Source organism: Aedes albopictus, chromosome 1 (genome assembly GCF_035046485.1).
Source record: "Aedes albopictus strain Foshan chromosome 1, AalbF5, whole genome shotgun sequence".
Classification (NCBI taxonomy): domain Eukaryota; kingdom Metazoa; phylum Arthropoda; class Insecta; order Diptera; family Culicidae; genus Aedes; species Aedes albopictus.
In genome coordinates, this window is record NC_085136.1 from 246,370,088 (window position 1) to 246,396,377 (window position 26,290).

At 44.6% G+C, this 26,290-nt stretch overlaps 1 protein-coding gene across 2 annotated transcripts in view; it reads left to right on the forward strand.

Annotated features, from left to right (window-relative positions):
- LOC115259784 (SKI family transcriptional corepressor 2-like) overlaps positions 1-25,698 on the forward strand; it is an 833,559-nt gene extending 807,861 nt beyond the window's left edge. The window contains exon 3 of one of the 2 annotated variants that reach the window (XR_003894264.2): positions 8,107-9,104. Coding sequence is in view for 1 of the 2 variants with exons in the window: in XM_062846569.1 (XP_062702553.1) it covers positions 24,200-25,477 (1,278 nt within the window). In the remaining variant the exon portion in view is untranslated. Of the gene's footprint in view, positions 1-8,106; positions 9,105-24,199 lie in introns of those variants that run through there. The other variant, XM_062846569.1, reaches the window with a different exon arrangement.
- Positions 25,699-26,290: the final 592 nt, after the last annotated feature.

The following is a 26,290-nucleotide window of genomic DNA, read 5'->3' on the forward strand; positions in this document are numbered from 1 at the left end:
TGTTGTCACGTTCGGACGGTAATGGTTCCTGGCAATCATGGTTAGCTCTAGGTCGTTGATACGATGGACGTTGGCCTGCAGTCGATGGTGGTTGGTCTTGCTCGAGCTGCTCTGCCTCCTCTCCGGCGTCAATCTGCAGCGAGCTAATTCGATCCTCGAAGGGTTCGGGAGAACATTGTTGCAACCAGAGGGCTATCTGTTGCTCCGAGTCCGGAATGGACTCACTCTTGCTGCTACATGCACTCAACTGCCTTTTCTCCAACGATTCCATCCTGATCACCTGCTGCCTCTTTTGGTACTCTTTTTCTTCTTGCAGCTTTCGCTGCCGCAACCGAGCTTCTTCTTCCAACAGCGCTTTTCTTTCTTCTAGGCGGCGTTCTTCTTCCTCCATTTCTTTCCTTCTCATCGCTTCCTGGGCTTCCAGCTCCTGCTCCTTCAACACTTGCTCCTCCTCGACCAACTTCATTGGGGCTTCCAGACGGGCAGCTCGAGTACTCGAAGTCGTGCTATTTGCGCTAGAACTTCGACGCTAAGGTGGTTACTTTATTGACTGGCTTCAGACCAGATTTGGCCGTTGACGACCGTAGTGACCTACCTTCCGATGGTGGTGGCCTCAGACTGCGAGATGTCGATGCGGTGGGAGCTGCAACCGTTAGTTCGCACTCCTTGCACAAATAACGGCGGTTCTTCACGGATTCGCTCACTCCCGCACATTCGAAGTGCTCCCAGAGCTTACAGCGGTCGCAAGCAACCCACTTCTCGTCGTCAGTATCTGGCCTCGTATAGGACTTACAGCTGTATCCGCCGGGCTTCCGATGTTCCTCCATTGTAACCCCCGTGTGATTTAAAATCCTTGAAGATTTTGTTAGTACGGGTTACGTCACTAATTCTGGACAGCAGACACATTTTGTGGTGGTGTAAGCTTCAAGCTAAAAAATCAGTTTTATTAATGCAAACTATACTAATTTACAAATATATGGCCACCTTACGATTTTAGTGAACGTACTCTTGATTTATGAGGAATCGTATCGGTAGCGTTCGTGGGTATGTTTACTTCTAAAAAATACATTTGAATCAAGTTCTAAGCTTACAGACTTAAGTTCCTCATACTTACGATTAGTATTGATTCGAGGCACACGATGTAGGCTCGAATTCAAGATTTAGTAAACGGTTATATAGTAATAGTAATAGGCAAAATAAATTTTCAATAACTCTTAGAAATTCACGATGTCTCGTAGAGAGCAAAACAGCGTTATGATGACTTGCAGACTAACATTCCCTAGTATTGGTCCTTTGACACTTTATCTAGCCTGCTGTCACGTTTGACGTGTTGGTCCAGTGCGGCCTGCTGAAAAGTGTCTGCTTCTTTGCAGGCGGTGTCGCTGCACCGAGGGGTGTTGTCGGCACAGGTTCCATTCTGAAAAAATCCTGGATTATAAATCAAGCGAATCAGTCACCCATAATTTGTCCTGCAATTTAAATATCAAGTACATGTGTATTATATGATTCTCCCAGAAATTTCTTTTGGTTCTCCGACTAGGAATACCTTTAAGAGATTTCTCCTGGGATTCTTCCAAAAGTTCATGCAGGGATTCGTTCGAGAATGACTTACGAAACAAGAACATTTCCGCTGGATATTCTTCCAGAAGTTTCCGCTGGAGCTCCCACTGGGGATTCCGTCAGGAGTTCCCTGTAAGGGTTCTTTCAGGTGATCCCTCTGGAAGTTTTTCCAGGAGTTCCTGCTGGAAGTTGCTACACACTAAGATTCTGATTTTCCAGCTCAATATTTTTTTTTCACTAAGTTCAGTATTTTTCCATTTTTTTTTTTTTTGCTGAGTTCTCAACAGACGATTTACCTCGGTACACTCGATAATAAATATTTACCGTTCATCTGTAATTTTTGACTGTTCATTCGCAGAACTCGTTAAATTATTTACAAAGTATTCTGCAAAAGGGATAACCGAGCGTACCGAGTTAAATCTACTGTTGAAAACTCGGCAAAAAGATGTGTAAAATACCGAGTTGATCTTAGTGTGTGCACAGGAGTTCCCACTGAGAATTCTTCCAAGAATTTTCTCTGGGGATTCCGTCAGGAGTTCCTTCTGGCGATTCTTTCAGAAGTCCCTTCTAAAGATTTCTCCAGGAGATTCTTTGGGAATCCCTCCAGTTGTTTATTCGTTAATTTTTTCCCAGGAATTTCCTCGGCAGTTCTTCCCGAAGTTTGTTCGAAAATGCCTCTTAGAGACCTTCGAAAATTCCTCCAGAAGTTCTTTGACACATAGGAGTTCTTCGGGAATGTTTCAGGAATTCTTTGGTAATTCCTTAAAGTTCTTCCGAAATTCCTCCAGTGTTGGTTGTGCTGTCTCGTAGCAGCGTGTGCGGCACGCAAAAAGTTTTGAGTCGCATCCTGTCCCTAAGAGCTTGTGAATGCCTCCTGAAGATTTTTGCGAATTCTCCCAGGTGTTTCGTCAAGAATTACACAAGGAGTTATTTCTGAAATTCCTAAAAGAACTATTTCAGGAATTCCTGCTGGAGTTATTTGTAAAATTCTTCCAGCAGTTCCTTTGGAAATGCCTGCAGAAGTTCTATCGGGAATTTCGCCAGGAGTTCTTCAGGAATTCTTCCAGGAGTTCGTTGGGTATTCCTTCAGTTGTTCTTCCGGAGTTCTCCTGGAATTTTTCCTGAAGTTTTTCGGGAAAACTTTCAGGATTTCCTTCTGGATTTCCTTCCAAGAGCTCGTCGAGAATTACTTCATGAATTCTTCCAGGAGTTGTTCGGAAATTTCAGGAATTCTTCAAGAAATTTCGAAGCAACTTATGGAGGAGTTCACGATGAACTCCTGAGGAAATTTCGTAAGAACTTCTGAAGGAACTCCTTAAGAATTACTGAAGAAATTCGAGATGATATGTGAAGAATTAGCATTAGTTGAAATTCACGTTTAAAAAGAAATAAAATAACATCAAGATGGAACTCCTGCAAGCAAAGGATTTCTCATAGGAATTTCCCAAATAACTTCCGGAAGAATTCTTGAGAAAATTCTTGAAGAAATTCCAGAAATACGCCTAGAGTAAATATTGAATAAACTTCTGGAGCAATTCCCGATGAAATTCCTGGAAAACAATTCCGAAGAAACATCTGGAGGATTTCGCAAAGATCTGCAGGAGGCTTCCACGAACTCTTGGAGTAATTAACGAAAGAACTCATGGATGCATTTCTGAAGAACTCCTGGAGATACTCCAAAAAAAAATTACTATCTTCTGGAAGAATTTCCAAAGAAACTCTTGAAAAACTCTTGGAGGAGTTCTCGGAGAATTTCCCCAGAAACACCTGGAGGAATTTCCGGATATTTCCAAAGTTTCTCTTTTGGAATCTGCCGAAGAATCTGATGGAAAAATTCCCGAACGTACTCCTGGAGACAATTCCGAAGAAATTCCCGATGGAACTCCTGGTAACAAACTCTAAGAACTCCTGTATAAATCCAAAAAAGACCTCCAATAGGAATCCTAGAAAAAAGTCCTGCAGAAATTCTTTAAGAAACACATGAATAAATTTCAGGAAAAAAAAAACTATTGTAGGACATCTTCTACAGCACCTGGAAGAATCCCCAAAAGAACTTCTGGAGGATGTAGAGACGAACCAGCCAAGGGCTGAAAGTCTCTTTAATAAATACAAATCAATAAATCAATCAACTTCTGGAGGAATTCTCCAAGAACACCTGGAGGAGTACCCAAAGAACTCCTAGAAGATTTCCGAAAATTATTTCTAGACTAATTTACTTGGCGAAAAAAGGAAGATTTTACTGGAGGAATTTCCGAGCATCTCTCAAGGAAACTTCCGAAAAACTTCTGGGAAAATTCATGAAGAGAGGGGTTCCCGAAGAATTCATGGAGGTATTCTCGAAGCAATTCCCAAAGAATTCCTTTAATAATCTCGGAAAGAATTTTTAGAAATATTCCCAAAGGAATTCCAGAAAGAACTTGTGAAGAATGAATTCCTAATGGTTGTAATTTCCGACAATTGATCCTGGAGTCATTCTAAGAGAAAAACTTCGTAGGAAATCTCGAGGGAATTCTTGAAAGAACGCTGAATTGAACTCCTAGAGGAATTCGCGAAGGAAGAACTCTCGAAAGAATTCTCGATGGTACTCCTGGAGGAATTCTCAAAAGAACTCTTGTGGGAATTTTCGAAGAAAATTTTCGAAAACCGGAACGGAAAAATTCTTGAAGGAATTTTCAAAGGAAATCCATCAGTGATTCATAAAGGAGCCTTCTGAAATTCTTCCAGGTGTTCTTCAGGCATTCCTCAAATTTGAGTATTCAGAAATTCTGAGTTTGCTCTGGGATTTTACTCCATTGAAAGCTCATTGAGAAATAAACTCTTTGGAAAAATCTGAAGAAACTCCTGTACTTCTTTTGTAGAGATCACAGACGAAATTTATGCTGGCGGTATCCTATAAGGAATTCCTGCCGGAGAATCACCAGAAGAAATTCGGGATCCTGGAACTAGCTTTTGCTGGAGATATTCCCGAAGGAACACCTGGAAGAATCCTCAGAAGGAACTTCCGAAGATATCCCCAAAAGAAAATATATATCCTCACAAACAGCTCCTGCACGAACCCTTAGTCGGAATTCCTAAAATAATCCTCTGATGGATCTCTTGGATATGTTCCCAAACGAAACTTCTGAAGGAATTCCCACACCATTCTAGAAGCAATTCCATGACATTTCTGAAAGTATTGAAAAATGCCCGTATAAATCCCAGAATTCCTCCTGGGGAACCTCGGAATAAATTCCTGTATTAGATCCTGTACGGATCTTCTAAGGAGGGCCAGAGTTCCTTCAAGGAAGTTTTTTTGAAAGTCCTATAGATTATTTTGTAGTTTTCCAAGAATTCTTCAGGGACTTCCCACCTGAATATTCCAACAACTCCAACAGCAATATTTCATTATCAGTTTGCAAAAAAATCTTGAAAATTTGTCATTTTTTCAAAGTGTTCCTATAAATTTCAGAAAAGTATGTTTCAGACATACTAGCAAATCTGGTAAAATGCCAGTAAATGGCCAATATGTGTCATTGTACTGAGGTTTATTTGATAAAAACTTTTGCTGAAATTCTACATTTGAGAAAAAAAAAGTCTCAATTAGTTTCCCAATACAAAGTAAGTGAATTATTTGAATTGGTATTCCACTATTTTTTGCAATAATAATCTAAAATTGTCTTCTGTTTTCCAGAAATCTTTTCCAGAAGCACCTTAGTATATAGCCTGTGTCCTGAGTTTCTTTATTAATTTCATCTGAAATTCTGTCGTTTTTTTTTTGCAGGGAACTTTTCAAAAAATTAACCACTGTTCTGTTATGGGTAATTGTTGAAAAATCCACTGTTTATGTAAAATAATTTTCAGTTGAATTTTACATGGTAAGTGGCACAAATTTCCCAAATGAAGGAGAACGTGCCTCTGGTGCCGACCTACTGAATTGTGGTGTGGCCCTTTTTAATCCTGAACGACTCCCTATCGGTTTTAATTTAAAAACCAAACTAATGAGTCGAGCAAAAAAGAGCGAGATAACGTTCGAAAATTGCAAATAAAGCCGTAGCTCATAATTAAACATCCGTATCCCTCCCGTTGACGTTGGCTGGCTGCTGGTTGTGGAGCTGTTTATAGAGTAACAACCATGTTGAAAGGTCCTCTCCCCGTCTGTAACCTTTTTTTTTAACGCTGCTAGATACAACCCTTCTCCATGAGGGTGGTTGGTTAGTGGTTACACGTTTATGACCGCACCCATATTACATGAAAATGCGGTCGCAAGTGAAATTATGACGGATTACCACAGAAGCGAATCGAGAGAACCGAACAGTACGGGATCCTATTTATACCTACTATAGTGGGTGGTGTACATTGTGGGGGATGCAGCCGAAGCGAATGCTTCGGTCGCTTCCGGAACGGATAATATGAGAGGATTATCAGATTTGGCAAGTTTTCAATTTGTGTTACTTTGCAGATTACGGAAATGGGGTTGATGCTACTGCTACTACTGCTGCTGCTATTAAATGATGGGGGATAACATGATACCAAATCGATCTACTTTCCGGAGCTAAATATTAAATGATTGGTCGCTTTCAGTTTTGCAGACAATGAAGGGCTATCTTATCTATAGCTCTTCGTTTTACTTGTGAAATGGCCTTGACAAAGGCGCACTTCAAGATGGGACCTATCAAATGCATGACAAGCTATTGTGACACCTGTCCGAATCGACATGCATCGCTGTCTGGCCATTACACCTCCGCTGACCTTTGTGGTGATAATGACTTCTTTTGTTCAGTTTTCATTATTAAGGTAACATGGATAGCGTAAAGGCCCGAGAAAACAAGCTTCAATTATCCCAGATAATGGAAAATCTATCGCGAAAGATCTCTAGAATTTCAGGCATGCAAGGTGCCATAATCTATATTTAGCAATTCATAGCTTCTTATGGAAACCGTCTGAAAACTAAAGTATGAAACTCATGAAACCTGTTCAATCTTCTGTTTAAAAGCTGTATGTAAGCTGTGGTAAGGAAGTTGACTAAATTGCTGTCTGTAAGAGGAGCATCCAAGCTTCTGCTGAGAAGCTTCCAAGCTTCTGTCAGGAAGCTTCCAAGCTTCTGTCGGGAAGCTTTCAAGCTTCTGTCGGGAAGTTTCCAAACTTCTGTCGAGAAGCTTCCAAGCTTCTGCTGAGAAGCTTCCGAGCTTCTGCTGAGAAGCTCCCGAGCTTCTGCTGAGAAGCTTCCGAGCTTCTGCTGAGAAGCTTCTAAGCTTCTGCGGAGAGACTTCCAAGCTTCTGCGGAGAAGCTTGCAAGCTTCTGCGGAGAACCTTCGAGGCATCTGCGGAGAACCTTCCAAGCTTCTGCGGAGAAGCTTCTAAGCATCTGCGGAGAGACTTCCAAGCTTCTGCGGAGAAGCTTGCAAGCTTCTGCGGAGAAGTTTCCAAGCTTCTGCGGAGAAGCTTCCATGCTTCTGCGGAGAAGCTTCCAAGCTTCTGCTGAGAAGCTTCCGAGCTTCAGTGGGAAAGCTTCCAAGCTTCTGCCGAGATGCTTCCAAACTTCTGTCGGGAAGCTTCCAAGCTTCTGTCGGGAAGCTTCCAAGCTTCTGTCGGGAAGCTTCCAAGCTTCTGTCGGTAAGCTTCCAAGCTTCTGTCGAGAAGCTTCCAAGCTTCTGTCGGGAAGCTTCCAAGCTTCTGTCGGGAAGCTTCCAAGCTTCTTTCGGGAAGCTTCCAAGCTTCTGTCGAGAAGCTTCCAAGCTTCTGTCGGGAAGCTTCCAAGCTTCTGTCGGGAAGCTTCCAAGCTTCTGTCGGGAAGCTTCCAAGCTTCTGTCGGGAAGCTTCCAAGCTTCTGTCGGGAAGCTTCCAAGCTTCTGTCGGGAAGCTTCCAAGCTTCTGTCGGGAAGCTTCCAAGCTTCTGTCGGGAAGCTTCCAAGCTTCTGTCGGGAAGCTTCCAAGCTTCTGTCGGGAAGCTTCCAAGCTTCTGTCGGGAAGCTTCCAAGCTTCTGTCGGGAAGCTTCCAAGCTTCTGTCGGGAAGCTTCCAAGCTTCTGTCGGGAAGCATCCAAGCTTCTTTCGGGAAGCTTCCAAGCTTCTGTCGGGAAGCTTCCAAGCTTCTGTCGGGAAGCTTCCAAGCTTCTGTCGGGAAGCTTCCAAGCTTCTGTCGGGAAGCTTCCAAGCTTCTGTCGGGAGGCTTCCAAGCTTCTGTCGGGAAGCTTCCAAGCTTCTGTCGGGAATCTTCCAAGCTTCTGTCGGGAATCTTCCAAGCTCTGTCGGAAGCTTCCAAGCTTCTGTCGGGAAACTTCCAAGCTTCTGCTGAGAAGCTTCCAAACTTCTGTCGGGAATCTTCCAAGCTCTGTCGGGAATCTTCCAAGCTTCTGTCGCGAAGCTTCCAAGCTTTAGTCGAAAATTTCCTGTGCTTCTGACGGGTTTTTTTTTCCTAAATTTTCTGACGAATATTTTTCAAGCTTCTACTGGAGAAGATAGCAAGCTTCTGTCGAGGGATTTACATATGTCTTGCTTGTCTAGCTTGCCTTTAAAATGAATATTTTATATTCTTGTTTTAACAAATCTTTTCTTTGTTTCTTTCCAGGTAAGCCCTATATGTGATCCATTGTCAGCTAAAGGTATTGTATAGGAATTCACCCATCATGTATCTTTAGTCTTCACCGTATCCATTCATATTTTCTTGTAGACAGAAACGTTACCACCTTTCAAGGAATCTCTTAAGGCATCTATGTAACCTAACACTGCATCATAATTACTCACATTATGTCTACCCGTCACTATGCTTTCATAAGCTTCTCAGAATTGTAGCTTTTAGGAGACGATAATGAACCAGTCGCTAGCTTTATTCCGGTTGAATGACTTGCTCCGACAGAAAGAAGCTTCTGTCGAAACGAACGTCTGAGGTGGTGGTACAAGTTCTTCCACCACACCGAAGAGCTTCCAATGTCTGAGCTAATGACCTCGTCCGTTGCCACACCACCCATCAACCACCTCCGTCCGTCTGTAACCGCGCTGCGCCAAACCACCAATTTCAACCAGCAGCCGGAGAAAACAACGAAACCGACGAAACGCAAGTATCACCTCCACCTCCACCGACCTTCAATTCTGCGATTGCCGGCCACCACTGCCACTGCGTGGTGGTGTGGTTTCGTCTATCATCATAAGTAGCTCTAGCTTGGCTCTCGCGCGGTTCAACCCAAAAAGCAACCACAGACCTTTTCTCCGAATTGCTTCTATACTCTAGGTACGAGACCCCAAGATGCTGCAGACGAGCCGCTCATTAACCAAATTTACTTAGACATATGGTTTGGGATGCGCACTGTGGGACACATTGGAAGAAAAGGAGGACATTATTCTAGAAAGATTTCAAGTGCCTTAACACAGAGTTAAAACTTTGTTCACAATTTTCCATAACTTAGGACCCAAACTTGACCAACTTCACAAAGTTTAGAATTCATCGATTATCAGCGTGTTGTGCTGAAAAGTACTATAACTTCCAGCACTGCGTTATGTGTCACATGTGTCAAAAGAAAATCAAAAGTTTGAAGTCTTCGAAGCCTACTCTTCTTTACCATATTATAAAATCGTGCATTTTTTGCATAAAATGCACTGAATAAACAATTTGAACGAAAACATCGAATAAAATTCGAGAATTTCATTCCCTCTTCGTACACGCCAGTGCTGCCAGTTGAAACTATTTTCAGCAGTATAAATATTCCAGCCCACTGAACTTTGCTAAGTTTAAACCTTGCTTTTTGAAAGTACGTTACATTGTGCAACTAAGTTAATAAAGTCAATAGTGCACTGAACATTTTAAATTTGGCGTTAGAAGTTTTACTAAATGAAAATAAAAAAGATGTAATTCTCGAAAAAAATCGGAAAAATCAGGTGAAATTGTATAATTTAAAGCCGCAAAATCTTGTGTCATGTTTCATTACCCTTCTCGTAAATTATTTTCCGATTCCAATATAATGGTTGAAAAATAATAAAAAAAAACTTTTACAAAAGTTTGACCACCATTTTCAACAAAGGAGTCCCACTATGTCGCCTCGAACTCCCAGGGGGTGTAATTATAACCCAATTCGAACCGCCAATTTGTGCTACTACCAACTACAGAGCGAGATTGGATGCTGCCTGCATTACAGCAACAACGCGTTGAACCGACCGACGATCGTGAACAAGCGGGTGTAAATCGAGAGTGGAAAGAATTTTTCGGCCAATGAAATTGAACTGTCTATGATACCTATGTGCGTGCGTGCGTATGGCATCGGCATTGCCAACGAAACGCAAACGTACAACAACGGTTCGGAGACTTGGAGGTCATCATCGTAGACTACCACTTTTGGGTTAAATACTCGCCGGCCGAGGTGAAATCGATCAAACCAAATGGACTGTAAGGTGAAATTTGAACCCTGGGAGTTTTGAGCTCGATTTATTTTCATTTGGAATAAAGATCAGGGCTTATGAGTCTTTTTGGATATGTATGAATTTGTCAGTTCTTGCTTTGCACAAAATTACTCAATATATGCATTTCCACTATCTTTCTGATGAGAAGCTTCTAAACCTTCTGTCAAGAAGTTTCAAAACTTCTGCCAAGAGAAGCTTCCAAGCATCTGCCGAGAAACTTCCAAGCTTCTGCCCGAGAAGCTTCCAAGCTTCTGCCGAGAAGCTTCCAAGCTTCTGGCAAGAAGCTTCCAAACTTCTGGCGAGAAGCTTCCCAGCCTCTGGCGAGAAATTACCAAGCTTCTGGTGAGAACTTTCCAAACTTCTACCACGAAGCTTCCAAGTTTCTACCGAGAAGCTTCCAAGCTTCTGACGAGAAGCTTCCAAGCTTCTGCTGAGAAGCTTCCAAGCTTCTACAGAGAAGCTTCGAAGCTTCTGCCCGAGAAGCTTCCAAGCTTCTGGCGAGAAGTATCTAAGCTTCTGGTGAGAGGCTTCTAAGCTTTTGGCGAGAAGCTTCCAAGCTTCTGGCGAGAAGCTTCCAAGCTTCTGCCGAGAAACTTCCAAGCTTCTGCCGAGAAGCTTCCAAGCTTCTACCGAGAAGCTTCCAAGCTTCTACCGAGAAGCTTCCAAGCTTCTGGCGAGAAGCTTCCAAGCTTCTACCGAGAAGCTTCGAAGCTTCTGCCCGAGAAGCTTCCATGCTTCTGGCGAGAAGTATCTAAGCTTCTGGTGAGAGGCTTCTAAGCTTTTGGCGAGAAGCTTCCAAGCTTCTGGCGAGAAGTTTCCAAGCATCTGGCGAGAAGCTTCCAAGCTTCTGGCGCGAAGCTTTCAAGCATCCAAGCTGCTGGCGAGAAGTTTCCAAGCTTCTTTCTGCCGAGAAGCTTCCAAGCTTCTTTCTGCCGAGAAGCTTCCAAGCTTCTTTCTGCCGAGAAGCTTCCAAGCTTCTTTCTGCCGAGAAGCTTCCAAGCTTCTTTCTGCCGAGAAGCTTCCAAGCTTCTGCCGAGAAGCTTCCAAGCTTCTGCCGAGAAGCTTCCAAGCTTCTGCCGAGAAGCTTCCAAGCTTCTGCCGAGAAACTTCCAAGCTTCTGGCGAGAAGCATCCGAGCCTCTGGCGAGAAGCATCCAAGCTTCTGACGAGAAGCTTCCAAGTTTCTGCTCGAGAAGCTTCCAAGCTTCTGGTGAGAAGCTTCCAAGCCTCTGCCGAGAAGCTTCCAAGCCTCTGCCGAGAAGCTTCCAAGCTTCTGCCTGAGATGCTTCCAAGCTTCTGGCGAGAAGCTTCCAAGCTTCTGACGAGAAGCTTCCAAGCTTCTGGCGAGAAGTTTCCAAGCTTCTGGCGAGAAGCTTCCAAGCTTCTGGCGAGAAGCTTCCAAGCTTCTGGCGAGAAGCTTCCAAGCTTCTGGCGAGAAGCTTCCAAGCTTCTGGCGAGAAGCTTCCAAGCTTCTGGCGAGAAGCTTCCAAGCTTCTGGCGAGAAGCTTCCAAGCTTCTGGCGAGAAGTTTCCAAGCTTCTGGCGAGAAGCTTCCAAGCTTCTGGCGAGAAGCTTCCAAGCTTCTGGCGAGAAGCTTCCAAGCTTCTGGCGAGAAGCTTCCAAGCTTCTGGCGAGAAGCTTCCAAGCTTCTGGCGAGAAGCTTCCAAGCTTCTGGCGAGAAGCTTCCAAGCTTCTGGCGAGAAGCTTCCAAGCTTCTGGCGAGAAGCTTCCAAGCTTCTGGCGAGAAGCTTCCAAGCTTCTGGCGAGAAGCTTCCAAGCTTCTGGCGAGAAGCTTCCAAGCTTCTGGCGAGAAGCTTCCAAGCTTCTGGCGAGAAACTTCCAAGCTTCTGCCGAGAAGCTTCCAAGCTTCTGCCGAGAAGCTTCCAAGCTTCTGCCCGAGAAGCTTTCAACCTTCTGCCCGAGAAGCTTTCAAGCTTCTGCCCGAGAAGCTTTCAAGCTTCTGCCCGAGAAGCTTCCAAGCTTCTGCCCGAGAAGCTTCCAAGCTTCTGCCCGAAAAGCTTCCAAGCTTCTGCCCGAGAAGCTTCCAATCTTCTGCCCGAGAAGCTTCCAAGCTTCTGCCCGAGATGCTTCCAAGCTTCTGCTGAGAAGCTTCCAAGCTTCTGCCCGAGGAGCTTCCAAGCTTCTCCCCAAGATGCTTCCAAGCTTCTGCCCGAGAAGCTTCCAAGCTTCTGGCGAGAAGCTTCCAAGCTTCTGCCCGAGAAGTTTCCAATCTACTGCCTGAAAATATTCCAAGGTCCTGGCGAGAAGCTTCCAAGTTAATGGCGATAAGCTTTCAAGCTTCTAGTGAGAGGCTACCAAGCTTCTGGGGAGAAGCTTTCAAGCTTCTACCAAGAATCTTCTAAGAATATTACAAGTTTCTGGCGAGCAGCTTCCAAGCTTCTGCTGAGAAGCTTCCAAGCTTCTGCTGAGAAGCTTCCAAGCTTCTGCTGAGAAGCTTCCAAGCTTCTGCTGAGAAGCTTCCAAGCTTCTGCTGAGAAGCTTCCAAGCTTCTGCTGAGAAGCTTCCAAGCTTCTGCTGAGAAGCTTCCAAGCTTCTGATGAAAAGCTTTCGAGCTTCTGCTGAGAAGCTTGCAAGCTTCTGCTGAGAAGCTTCCAAGCTTCTGCTGAGAAGCTTCCAAGCTTCTGCTGAGAAGCTTCCAAGCTTCTGCTGAGAAGCTTCCAAGCTTCTGCTGAGAAGCTTCCAAGCTTCTGCTGAGAAGCTTCCAAGCTTCTGCTGAGAAGCTTCCAAGCTTCTGGCGAGAAGCTTCCAAGCTTCTGCTGAGAAGCTTCCAAGCTTCTGGCGAGAAGCTTCCAAGCTTCTGGCGAGAAGCTTCCAGGCATCTGGCGAGAAGCTTCCAAGCTTCTGGCGAGAAGCTTCCAAGCTTCTGCTGAGCAGCTTCCAAGCTTCTGCTGAGCAGCTTCCAAGCTTCTGCTGAGCAGCTTCCAAGCTTCTGCTGAGCAGCTTCCAAGCTTCTGCTGAGCAGCTTCCAAGCTTCTGCTGAGCAGCTTCCAAGCTTCTGCTGAGCAGCTTCCAAGCTTCTGCTGAGCAGCTTCCAAGCTTCTGCTGAGCAGCTTCCAAGCTTCTGCTGAGCAGCTTCCAAGCTTCTGCTGAGCAGCTTCCAAGCTTCTGCTGAGAAGCTTCCAAGCTTCTGCTGAGAAGCTTCCAAGCTTCTGGCGAGAAGCTTCCAAGCTTCTGCTGAGCAGCTTCCAAGCTTCTGGCGAGAAGCTTCCAAGCTTCTGGCGAGAAGCTTCCAAGCTTCTGGCGAGAAGCTTCCAAGCTTCTGGCGAGAAGCTTCCAAGCTTCTGCTGAGCAGCTTCCAAGCTTCTGCTGAGCAGCTTCCAAGCTTCTGGCGAGAAGCTTCCAAGCTTCTGGCGAGAAGCTTCCAAGCTTCTGGCGAGAAGCTTCCAAGCTTCTGCTGAGCAGCTTCCAAGCTTCTGCTGAGCAGCTTCCAAGCTTCTGCTGAGCAGCTTCCAAGCTTCTGCTGAGCAGCTTCCAAGCTTCTGCTGAGCAGCTTCCAAGCTTCTGCTGAGCAGCTTCCAAGCTTCAGCTGAGCAGCTTCCAAGCTTCTGCTGAGAAGCTTCCAAGCTTCTGCTGAGAAGCTTCCAAGCTTCTGCTGAGAAGTTTCCAAGCTTCTGCTGAGAAGCTGTCAAGCTTCTGCTGAGAAGCTGCCAAGCTTCTGCTGAGAAGCTTCCCAGCTTCTGCCAGAGAAGTTTCCCAGCTTCTGCCAGAGAAGTTTCCCAGCTTCAGCCAAAGAAGCTTCCAGGCTTCTACCCTAGAAGCTTTCAAGCTTCTGTCAAGAGGCTTCCAAGTCGAGTAGCTCTCAAGCTTCTACCGAGAAGTTTCTGCCAAGAAGCTTCTGTCGAGAGACTTCCAAGTTTCTGCCAAGAAGCTTCCAAACTTCTGCTGAGAAGCTTCTGAGAAGCTTCCAAGATTTTGTCGAAAAGCATCAAAGATTTACTTGAGGAGCTTCCAAGCTTCTGCCGAGAAGCTTCCAATCTTCTGTCGAGAAGCTCCCAAACTTCTACCGGGAAGCTTATTAGCTTATGTCGAGAAACTCCTAAGCCTCTGGCGAGAAGCTTCCATGCATCTGGCGTGAAGCATCTATGTCTTGTACAGAATTCTTCTTGCGATTTCTCTCAGAATTCGTCTTTCCAGAGATCCTTCCAATTCCAATTTCTTTCAGTGATTACTGTTAACCTTCCTTTTGCATCACGTTGGCAGCAGCTCACTGACGTAGTGTACGGTTTGGGTCAAAAATGACCCTAATGCTAAAGGAGAGTTAATGATTTTTTGGGAAAACTTGAGATTTTTGCGAGATTTCTGCAAAAATTCTTCCAGAGATTTCGTCTCTAGGGTTCTCTTAGATGCTTTCACAGTTTCTCTCGGAATTTGCCTAATATTTCCTCCCGAGATCAATTATTCCGTGATTATTTTTGGAAATGTCCCTGTTTTATTAAGATTTCTGCTGAAGTTCCTCTCGGGGTTTCTTCAGTAATTATTTCCTAAGTTTCTTGCGTGATTTTTTTTCAAAAATTCACCAAAAACTTCTCTCGAGGAATTTTAAAGGTTATCCCTGGAGTTTTTTCTGGAAAATTCCCGGCAAAAACTTCAGGAGGAAGTATGCATTAGAGAAATCTCGAACACCCTGAATTTTGGGACAGTTTCCGATGAGAATCCAAAGAACTCTTAGAGTAATTCCAAGAAAATCTTTAAGAAACGTATCAGAAGGATCATTATGAAAAATTATGGAAAAAAAACTACGAAGAAAATCTCCGAAATTAATGCTGGACAGCATTCCATAAGAAATATCAGCCAAAGCTCCAGCAGAAACCTCAATCAAAATTTTAGAAAAAAAACGAAAGAAACTTTGGGTGAAAGTCTAGGACAAATCCTGAAAATCATTAAGAGAAATACCGGGAACAATGAAGCGAATTTTCTGAAACAATTCCCGGGAGAAACTCCGAGAGGAATCTTAGATGAAGCTTTAAAAGAAACTCGCAGGAACATTTAAGAAATATCCTGGGAGAAACCCTCGAAACCTTTTGATCACGGAAATTTGTTGAATGAATTATAGAAGCAACTCCTGGAGAAATCTCGTGAGAGGCTCTGGGAGCAATATAGGGAAAATCTTTGAAAGAAATCCCGAGCGCAGCTCCTTTAGAAAGCCCTGGGGGAACTCCCGAGGAAATCATGAGAGGAACTTTGTTACAAATTCCAGAAATAGGTCCTGTAGGAACTCCGACTTGGGAAGAAGCATACTCGGTTCTTCCAGGAATTCCCGAGGAATTTTGCCAGAAGTTCCTCGAGAATTCTCCCAGAAGTTCCTCGGGAATTTTTCCAGAAGTTCCTCGGGATTTTTTTTCCTGAAGTTCCTCGTAAATTATTCCAGAAGTTCATCGGAAAGTCTTCCAGAAGTTCCTCGGGAGTTCATCAAGAAGTTCCTTGGGAATTCTTCCAGAAGTTCCTCGGGAATTCTTCTAGAAGTTCCTTGGGAATTTTTCCAGAAGTTCATCGGGAATTCTTCCAGCAGTTCCTCGGGGATTCTTCCAGGAGTTCCCGAAGAATTTTGACAAGAAGTTCCTCGGAAATTATTCCAGAAGTTCCTCGGGAATTCTTCCAGAAGTTCCTCGAGAATTCTCCCAGAAGTTTTCAAATTCTTCCAGGAGTTCCTAAACATTTTTTTCCAGAAGTTTTTCGGGAATTCTCCCAGAAATTCATCGAGGATTCTCCCAGAAATTCCTCGGGAAATCTCCCACAAGTTCCTCGGGAATTCTTTCAAAAGTGACTCGGAAATTCATACAGAAGTTCCTCAGGAATTCTTCCATGAAAATCCTCGGAAATTTCTCTCTGATTTTCTCGGGGATTTCGGGAAATTCCGAGGAACCTGAAGAGATTCCAGAGGTACTTATGCAAGAATTCCCGAGGAACTTCTGGAAGAATTCCCATGAACTCCTGGAAAAATTCACGATGAACTTCTGGAAGAATCTGAAAGAATTCCCGAGGAACTTCTGGAAGAATTCCCGAGGAACTTCTGGAAGAACTCCCGAGGAACTTCTGGAAGAACTCCCGAGGAACTTCTGGAAGAACTCCCGAGGAACTTCTGGAAGAACTCCCGAAGAACTTCTGGAAGAGCTACCGAGGAACTTCTGGAAGAATGCCCAAGGAGCTTCTGGAAAAATTCCCGAGGAACTTCTGGAAAAATTCCCGGGGAACTTCTGGAAGAGCTGTCGAGGAACTTCTGGAAGAATTCCCGAGGAACTTCTGGAAAAATTCCCGAGGAACTTCTGGAAGAACTCCCGAGGAACTTCTGGAAGAATTCCCGAGGAACTTCTGGAAAAATTCCCGAGGAACTTCTGGAAGAACTCCCGAGGAACTCTTAAAGGAATTTCCGAAGAACTTCGGGGGAATTCCCAAAAAACTCCTGTAGGTATTTCCGGAGAATTTCCGAGGAATCCCTGGAGGAATTCCCGAAAAACTCCTGGAAGAATCCTCTCCTCGAGAAATTTCCGAGGAACTTCTTGAGGAATTCCCGAGGAATTCTTGACGAACTCCAGGTGGATGGAAAAATTCCCAGGAAACTCCTGGGAGAACTTTTGAGGAACTCCTGGAAGAATTGCAAAGGAATTCCTAAAAAACTTTAGAGGAATTCCCGAAATCCCGAAAAACTCCTGGAGGAATGCCCGGGGAACTTTTGGAGAATTTCTCGAAAAAATTATGGAGGACTTCCAGAAGAACTGGAGAAATACCCGGGGAATTCCGAAGAACTTTTAGAGGATTTCTTCTTACTCCTGGAGGAATTCCTGGGCAAATCTCGGGGGAAATTCCCAAGAATTTCCTGTGAGTTTTCTGAAAGAAAAAAATAATCCGATGATCTGCTGGAGGAATTCTCGAGAAACTTCTGAAGGAATTCCCGAGAAACTGCTGGAAGATTCCTCGAGGAACTCCTGCAGGAATTCCCGGGAAACTCCTGGAGAAATTCCCGAGCAACTTCTAGTATGGTTTCCGAGAAGTCATAGAGAAATTCCTGAAGAATTCCGGATGATATTTTCAAGGTAGTTCTGGAGAAATTCCTGATTATCTCCTGGTGTAAAATCCAAGGAATTGCTGGTAATTCACAAGGAAGCTCTGGAGGAATGCCCTAGAAACTTTCGTGGGTCTCCTGAAGGAATTTCCGGGATACGGAAGGTTTTTGGTTTATGGAATATATATCCAAAGAACGTCTGAAGGTATTTCTGGAAAAAATCCAGGAGGTAAATTCAGGAGGGATTCATACATACTTGCTGGAGGATTCCTAGGGGAAATCCAGAAAGAATTGGTGGTAACCTGACGCAAATTTCGTGAAAACTTTGAAAGAAATAGTCGAATAATTTATCCAGGAAAATCATGGAGAAATTCTCAGGAAAATTTTGCACAACTACTGAAGGAATTCTTAGAAAACTTTTAATGAAACTCCGGATTTCCGGGGGAATACTCAAGAAATTCTCGGGATCATTCTTCCAGAAAGTACCCCTGGAAGAATCTTAAAAGGGACGATTAGAAGAATTCCGTAATGCACTCCATGAGGAATCACAAAAAAAACTGAAGGAATTGCAAAAGAAAGTTCAGCATAAATTTGGAACTCCTAGAAGAATCACATAAAATGTCACAACATTCTCCACATAATTAACTGATTGCTGCATTTCTTAATATTTAAAATTATCACGTAATTTATTGACGAATCTGATAATGAATGAACTAAAACCAGCATCACCGCGCAATGTTATTGTTTTTTTTAGTTCGCCAACATAAACGTCAAGCTATATCAACTCGGCGTATGTTACGGGTATAAATATTTGTTACAATAATAAGACAGAATAATTGTTTAATGTGTTTAAAGTTCAATATTCGTTCGTTCCTTGTGCTACATGTTGAATTTTAACTTGTAAATATTGCCCTAGTATTAATTAACATTTATAGGGTTCTGGCAGGATAGAGGCCAATGAAGTGCAATCCTATTTCGATTGCCAACGTTCAGGCCATTTCGGGCCGCGATTAAGTACTAGATACGTAAACCTTTCCCTGACACAGACTTCAAGTCATAGAGCTCTAGTATCGAAACCCGAAACGGGATGCCCGATTAGGATTAGTTTTCCTAGACGAAACCAAGCTATGAATAGAGCAACACATAACAAATGATGTGAACTAAAAGGCAAAATGCCAACTAAAATACAATTCCAGGATGACTGATGGACCCAAACCAATACATGAAACCTCATCATCCTGTGATCGGAAGGAGTTATCCATCTGGATAACAGGGCACATTTATGTTATGTGTTGTGCTACGTCAACTTGTGATGTCTCTTATTTGTGCATTTGTAAGGTTCTATGTGTATCGTGCAGTGTTAATACTTTGTAATAATTAATTTCTTTTATTTTTGTAACACGTAGTTGATATAGAGCGTACTTGATTACTTGATTAGAGCGTAGTCTGAACTTAGCATTAAATTGTGCATGATAGTAAGAAAGTACGGAAAACGCAATAATTGAACGAGTATTTCCTATGCTTGGGCCTTATTTGTGTAACTGTTGATGAACCTGGGCTTGTTAGGGGAATTTCTGTAAGTAAAAAGTAGTGGTGTTACATGTTATGTTATTAGTATTCTTGTCACGGTCGCCATGTAAGATATCATGGCGACCGTTACTAAAATAATATATATAGTACAATTCCTGCAAAGAGAAAGTACATTCTAGACGCTGAAAACCGATGGGTTTCCACCTTATTTAAGGCCGAACGAATCCTATTAGATGTAAATGAATTTATAGAAAAAAAATGTCATTTTCATATGACATTCTCTGAATGTTTTGCGAAAGTTTTCGTTTGCTTTGTATCATAACAAATAAGGTGTACGAGTGGTACGAAGCAATAACGCTCTCCATGGTACATCTCATAATGTTCAGCTAGAATCGCCATGGTTAATCGTCCGCATGGTAATTATTAAATGAGCTGTAGCAGGCAATCCGCATCGATGTACGGTGGAGCTACAGTCCGTCGTTGGCTGGAAACAGTCTTAGTAACGTCCAGTTCCCGGGTATCGCTCTGTGCTTAGAGAAGATAAGTGAAGCACAGTTTAGCGTTCCCAGTAAAGTAAGTGAGGGTAATGGCGCGTATTGAACTTATATGATGAATTGGGAAATGTTTCGTGAGAAAGTTTTTTATATGTTGATTTGGTTAAACACGTTTTCGTCCCTTGATGTGCCATTTGTATATAAAACTAAAAAAACTAGGATAACTGGGTTAGGGTAAACTATTTCAAAATTCTTTCTCCATCAATTGAAATTCACACATTTTCACCACAAGTAAACTGTAACTATCCAGAAACAAATAAAAAACGTTCCACTTGAGAACACTCGACGCGGTGACGACGACGACGGTCGAAATCACCAAAGCGTGAGAATAATTTCCCGCTTTCAAGTGGCATCAATCTTCAGACCATTCCGCGTTTCCCAACCAGCCAGTCAACCAGTCAGTCAGTCAGTCACTGCGTCGCTGCAATCCCTTTTCTTACTTTTTCTCAAACTTGAACCCCGCCCTCCAGCCAGACGAAGAAAATCGGCAAACTTTTTCCTCAACTAGGCTGCACGGGGTACCAACATTACATTGGGGAGAAGCAGGTGAAATACTAGCTTCGGCTAGAAATTTTTCAATTGGCTGGAAGCTTCGCAAGCTTAATCAAAAAGCTTCGCAAGCTTAATCAAAAAGCTTCGCAAGCTTCAGCAAGAAGCTTCGTAAGCTGCAGCAAGAAGCTTCGTAAGGTTCAGCAAGAAGCTCCGTAAGCTTCAGCAAGAAGCTTCGTAAGCTTCAGCTAGAAGCTTCGTAAGCTTCAGCAAGAAGCTTCGTAAGCTTCAGCAAGAAGCTTCGTAAGGTTCAGCAAGAAGCTCCGTAAGCTTCAGCAAGAAGCTTCGTAAGCTTCAGCTAGAAGCTTCGTAAGCTTCAGCAAGAAGCTTCGTAAGCTTCAGCAAGAAGCTTCGTAAGCTTCAGCAAGAAGCTTCGTAAGCTTCAGCAAGAAGCTTCGTAAGCTTCAGCAAGAAGCTTCGTAAGCTTCAGCAAGAAGCTTCGTAAGCTTCAGCAAGAAGCTTCGTAAGCTTCAGCAAGAAGCTTCGTAAGCTTCAGCAAGAAGCTTCGTAAGCTTCAGCAAGAAGCTTCGTAAGCTTCAGCAAGAAGCTTCAAAAGCTTCAGCAAGAAGCTTCGTAAGCTTCAGCAAGAAGCTTCGTAAGCTTCAGCAAGAAGCTTCGTAAGCTTCAGCAAGAAGCTTCGTAAGCTTCAGCAAGAAGCTTCGTAAGCTTCAGCAAGAAGCTTCGTAAGCTTCAGCAAGAAGCTTCGTAAGCTTCAGCAAGAAGCTTCGTAAGCTTCAGCAAGAAGCTTCGTAAGCTTCAGCAAGAAGCTTCGTAAGCTTCAGCAAGAAGCTTCGTCCCAGTCAACACACGATCGCATATGATGTTGCATAGGATGCAAAAGTGGAGGCGATATACGCACACTTTAAACGCGGTTAAATGGAAGTATGTACGCATATGGCCTCCACTTTAAAATCCTATTCAACATCACATAAGACTTTGTGTTAGCTGGGGTAAGCTTCAGCAAGAAGCTTCGTAAGCTTCAGCAAGAAGCTTCGTAAGCTTCAGCAAGAAGCTTCGTAAGCTTCAGCAAGAAGCTTCGTAAGCTTCAGCAAGAAGCTTCGTAAGCTTCAGCAAGAAGCTTCGTAAGCTTCAGCAAGAGACTTCGTAAGCGTCAGCAAGAAGCTTCGTAAGCTTCAGCAAGAAGCTTCGTAAGCTTCAGCAAGAAGCTTCGTAAGCTTCAGCAAGAAGCTTCGTAAGCTTCAGCAAGAAGCTTCGTAAGCTTCAGCAAGAAGCTTCGTAAGCTTCAGCAAGAAGCTTCGTAAGCTTCAGCAAGAAGCTTCGTAAGCTTCAGCAAGAAGCTTCGTAAGCTTCAGCAAGAAGCTTCGTAAGCTTCAGCAAGAGACTTCGTAAGCGTCAGCAAGAAGCTTCGTAAGCTTCAGCAAGAAGCTTCGTAAGCTTCAGCAAGAAGCTTCGTAAGCTTCAGCAAGAAGCTTCGTAAGCTTCAGCAAGAAGCTTCGTAAGCTTCAGCAAGAAGCTTCGTAAGCTTCAGCAAGAAGCTTCGTAAGCTTCAGCAAGAAGTTTCGTAAGCTTCAGCAAGAAGCTTCGTAAGCTTCAGCAAGAAGCTTCGTAAGCTTCAGCAAGAAGCTTCGTAAGCTTCAGCAAGAAGCTTCGTAAGTTTCAGCAAGAAGCTTCGTAAGCTTCAGCAAGAAGCTTCGTAAGCTCCAGCAAGAAGCTTCGTAAGCTTCAGCAAGAAGCTTCGTAAGCTTCAGCAAGAAGCTTCGTAAGCTTCAGCAAGAAGCTTCGTAAGCTTCAGCAAGAAGCTTCGTAAGCTTCAGCAAGAAGCTTCGTAAGCTTCAGCAAGAAGCTTCGTAAGCTTCAGCAAGAAGCTTCGTAAGCTTCAGCAAGAAGCTTCGTAAGCTTCAGCAAGAAGCTTCGTAAGCTTCAGCAAGAAGCTTCGTAAGCTTCAGCAAGAAGCTTCGTAAGCTTCAGCAAGAAGCTTCGTAAGCTTCAGCAAGAAGCTTCGTAAGCTTCAGCAAGAAGCTTCGTAAGCTTCAGCAAGAAGCTTCGTAAGCTTCAGCAAGAAGCTTCGTAAGCTTCAGCAAGAAGCTTCGTAAGCTTCAGCAAGAAGCTTCGTAAGCTTCAGCAAGAAGCTTCGTAAGCTTCAGCAAGAAGCTTCGTAAGCTTCAGCAAGAAGCTTCGTAAGCTTCAGCAAGAAGCTTCGCAAGCTTCAGCAAGAAGCTTCGTAAGCTTCAGCAAGAAGCTTCGTAAGCTCCAGCAAGAAGCTTCGTAAGCTTCAGCAAGAAGCTTCGTAAGCTTGAGCAAGAAGCTTCGTAAGCTTCAGCAAGAAGCTCCGTAAGCTTCAGCAAGAAGCTTCGTAAGCTTCAGCAAGAAGCTTCGTAAGCTTCAGGAAGAAGCTTCGTAAGCTTCAGCAAGAAGCTTCGTAAGCTTCAGCAAGAAGCTTCGTAAGCTTCAGCAAGAAGCTTCGCAAGCTTCAGCAAGAAGCTTCGTAAGCTTCAGCAAGAAGCTTCGTAAGCTTCAGCAAGAAGCTTCGTAAGCTTCAGCAAGAAGCTTCGTAAGCTCCAGCAAGAAGCTTCGTAAGCTTCAGCAAGAAGCTTCGTAAGCTTCAGCAAGAAGCTTCGTAAGCTTCAGCAAGAAGCTTCGTAAGCTTCAGCAAGATTCAGAGAGAAGTTTCGCAGCTTCAGAGAGAAGCTAACTTTAGCTAGACGCTTCCCAAGCTGAAACTGGAAGGAGCTTCATCAAGAAATTTTCCAAGTGTTATCTAAAACACATTGGTATAGAATGCCTCAGAAATATAGATTAATCCAAATGACGCATTTCAAACAAACATCCTCTTTTCACCGACCCACTTGCTTCGTCAACCGCCCTCAAGATGCACACTGCCTCGCCTAGTGAGCGCCTGCAGAAGAGCGGAGACAGCTATGGACCCAATTCGTTCTCCCCTACCATGATGGTGGCCGCCACAAACCGCGCTTTTTGTTCCCAGATTAAGATTATATCTAGTTTTTTTTTTTTGGTGAGTGAGTGGCATTTGAAATTCGAGTTTCCCGCCTCGCCGCCGGTCGGTATGGGAAAATGGATTAACCACACTTGGCTGTCTGTGGTGGCTCATGACTGTTTTCAAGTGAGGGCAATAAAACAAAGGAGAAACGCGCCATTCGGGTTACTAGGGTAAGCAGAGTCTAGCTAGTATTGATTCCGTTGAAGAGTAAGTATGAAAACAACTTGATGGTCCAAGCAGCGGAGAAATATCCATTATCGTTATGCTCTACATACGTAGAGCATCACGGATGCTGGTTGTTCCAACTGCAGCTGTGATGTGATTTCCCGAAAGGCGAGAGGAGATTTATTGCGTGAGAAGTTTCGCAGAATTGTCGGTCACCACTTCACGACTTCTGTGTGTAGAATGTAGATTATATTCCACGACCGTTTGAATTTTATCCTAGATTTGTTCAGCTGCGTCATGAACGACGTTGTGTTAATTCTTATGAAATATTTGTCATAGCTTTGATAACATGTCCTGGTTTGCCTGTATTAGCAATTCTTGGGAAGTTCAGTTCAATTTCCAGATACTACAATAGATGCTAGTGACAATAACATCACAGACAAACAGACGTAACACTTGCGAAATTACCATCGACCACGCTTTTAACGATCATGTTAAATTTTCATAGTTGAGGCTTTCACAACCAGAGGCGCGCGCATCGTTTTTGTATGTGTTTGACGTTTCACACTAGCGCCTTCTGTTGACGATATGGCACAACACAGTGATTCGTGCAACTTCTCCACCAGGTGATGGTAGTGTGAACTGGGCGATGGATTTCCCCATGAAAATCGTTCAAGGTGTTACGTCTGTTTGTCTGTGATAACATCATTTAGCCATTTCTAGGAATCCTTTTTTGAACTCATTGGTATTGAGCTCGAAATCATCGAGTAAGTTCATTCTGAAATTGTATCCTTGGTACTTGAAGTCTTGAATCACACTGTAAAATGCACCTTGCTCTTCACAAGTTCAAGAATGCAATCAACGCCGAGGCATGCAAATATACAAGCATTTCAGTTCAGTTTTACGACAACGTCGACGACGACGCCGCCGCTAGGGAGCATCCGCAAGGGAAGCCTATAAAATGCGTCACCTCGCATCGTTGACGTTGGTTTGGTTCTAAAAATAAAGCTCACCCGCTAGGTATTCGTGGTCGTGGACTTCCGATATGGTCGTAAAATCCCTACCGGCAGCGGATGCAAGTGTTAAAAAATGTTGGTCATGGTTGGAGGTGGTTGTGGTGGCAACGGGACTTACTGACTGACCTGTCGGTATGGTGGAAGGATGGTGGAATTACAACATTAAAGTGTCACGTAAGCTACCGCTACTGTTCGCGAATGTCTGAAAGCCGGTAGCCGTCCGTTCGTTAACTGCTTTGGCGTGTCATATTGATTACACTCTACGGGGGTAATCGTAACTGCGGCGATATAGCTACCTAAGGGACGACTACTCGCCGGCGGTAATTGAGTATCATTAGTGGCAAACCATTTACGTGAGCCAACCGTTTTAATACGTGATAATACGGATTTTCCGTTCTGACTTGGGTAATCCGCGGGCAAAACAAGTCACCCACATGAAGCTTATCTATTGTTTCTACCTTCCCGTTCCCTGTCGCAGATCCGCACCGTATACATCTACGGTCAACCGATCATTTCGCTGTTCGTGGAGAACCAGGAGCGGCTCTGTCTGGCCCAGATATCCAGCACCCTGCTCAAGGACTTCAGCTACAACGAGATCCACAACCGTCGTGTAGCTCTGGGCATCACCTGTATCCAGTGCACCCCAGTACAGCTGGAGATATTGCGCCGGGCTGGAGCCATGCCCGCCTCGTCCCGCCGTTGCGGAATGATCACCAGACGAGAAGCGGAGCGTCTCTGCAAGTCGTTTTTCGGCGAGTGTAGCCAGCCGGCCCTTCCGGAAGGATTCGTCTTCAACGTGTACCACGAATGCGCCTGGGGTTGCGTCGGGGCCTTCTCCCCTGCTCGCTACAACAGCTCCCGAGCAAAATGCATCAAGTGCACCTACTGCAACCTATTCTTCTCTCCGAATAAGTTCATCTTCCACTCGCACCGTCTGACTCCGCACGACAAGTACGTCCAACCGGACGCAGCCAACTTCAACTCCTGGAGACGTCACCTGAAGCTGCAGGGCTCCCCGCCGGAAAAGATCTCCTACGCATGGGAAGACGTCAAGGCCATGTTCAATGGCGGCACTCGCAAACGCTACATTCTATCCACGGCTCGCAAATACAGCGCTGCAGCAACTGCTGCCGCAGAAGCATCATCCGCCCTGTTGGACCCAGGGAAAGAGCCCGTCACATCAACCATCTGTGACCTGTCAACTACGGCAGCCGCCGTGGTGACAAAGCAAGAAGCTCCCGATACATCCGAGTCGCATCTCAACAGTGGAGACAGCTGCAGTAGCAGCACCAGCCCGTTTGCTCACATCCCGCATCTGCTGTCGGCACCGAGCGCAGCCATTCCAATTCCGTCGACCAGCTCGGTCACGTCACCGAACGCAGCCGCCGCAGTGGTTGCAGCCAACTCGGCCGCCGCAGCTGCCAGCTTTGGGTTCAAGCTGTCCTGTCTGCAGCCGTTCGCGTTCAACGGGATTGGTCACTTCCCCGGAATGATGCCCAGTTCGGCTGGATATCTGGTGCCGTTGCTGCGTCCCACCAACCCGAAGAGCATCTCCGCTGCGGCGATGTCCGCCTTCAAACCGGTGGTCAAGGTTAAGAAGAGGTATGGTTCGAGAAGGATGGTGCAGAGGGATCCCGAACGTCACGATCGACTTTTCCGAATTAGAAGTGGAGTCGCATACTTGGTCTACCTCTGGGGGTTGGGGTTACGAGCGTGCCGGTTTGTTTTTATACTCGATCACAAATTAAGTGTTTAATGAATTTCTCGTAACTCATGAATTTCGTAGATTGTTTCTATTCCAGCAATTCGGAAACGCAGGCTGCAAGCATAACTATACTTATGGATTTATAACACAACATTTTGAAATTTTAAAGCTTCAACTGCTCTACTTCTGGAGATCCGAGGTTTCGCTTCGACAGTTTCGGAAGCTTCGAATTGGAAACTCCGTGACCTCACTTTGGAAACTCTGCGAGTTTCGCTTTGGAAGCTCCGTGAACTTCGCTTTGGAAGCTCCATGAACTTCGCTCTAGAAGCTCCATGAGCTTCGCTTTGGAAGCTTCGCGAGCTTTACTTTAAAAACTCCGTGAGGTTCGCTTTGGAAGCTCCATGAGCTTCGCTTTGAAAGCTCCGCGAGCTTTGCTTTGGAAACTTCATGAGCTTCGCTCTGGAAACTCCGCGAGCTTCGCTTTGAAAGCTTCGCGAGCTTCGCTTTGAAAGCTCCTCGAGCTTCGCTTTGAAAGCTGTGCGAGCTTCATTTAGGAAGCTCCGTGAACTTTGCTTTGGAAACTCCAAGAGCTTCGCTTTGGAAGCTCCGGGAGCTTCGCTTTGGAAGCTTCGCGAGCTTCGCTTTGGAAGCTCCGCGAGCTTCGCTTTGGAAGCTTCGCGAGCTTCGCTTTGCAAGCTCCGCGAGCTTCGCTTTGGAAGCTCCGCGAGCTTCGCTTTGGAAGCTCCGCGAGCTTCGCTTTGGAAGCTCCGCGAGCTTCGCTTTGGAAGCTCCGCGAGTTTCGCTTTGGAAGCTCCGCGAGCTTCGCTTCGGAAGCTCCGGGAGCTTCGCTTTGGAAGCTTCGCT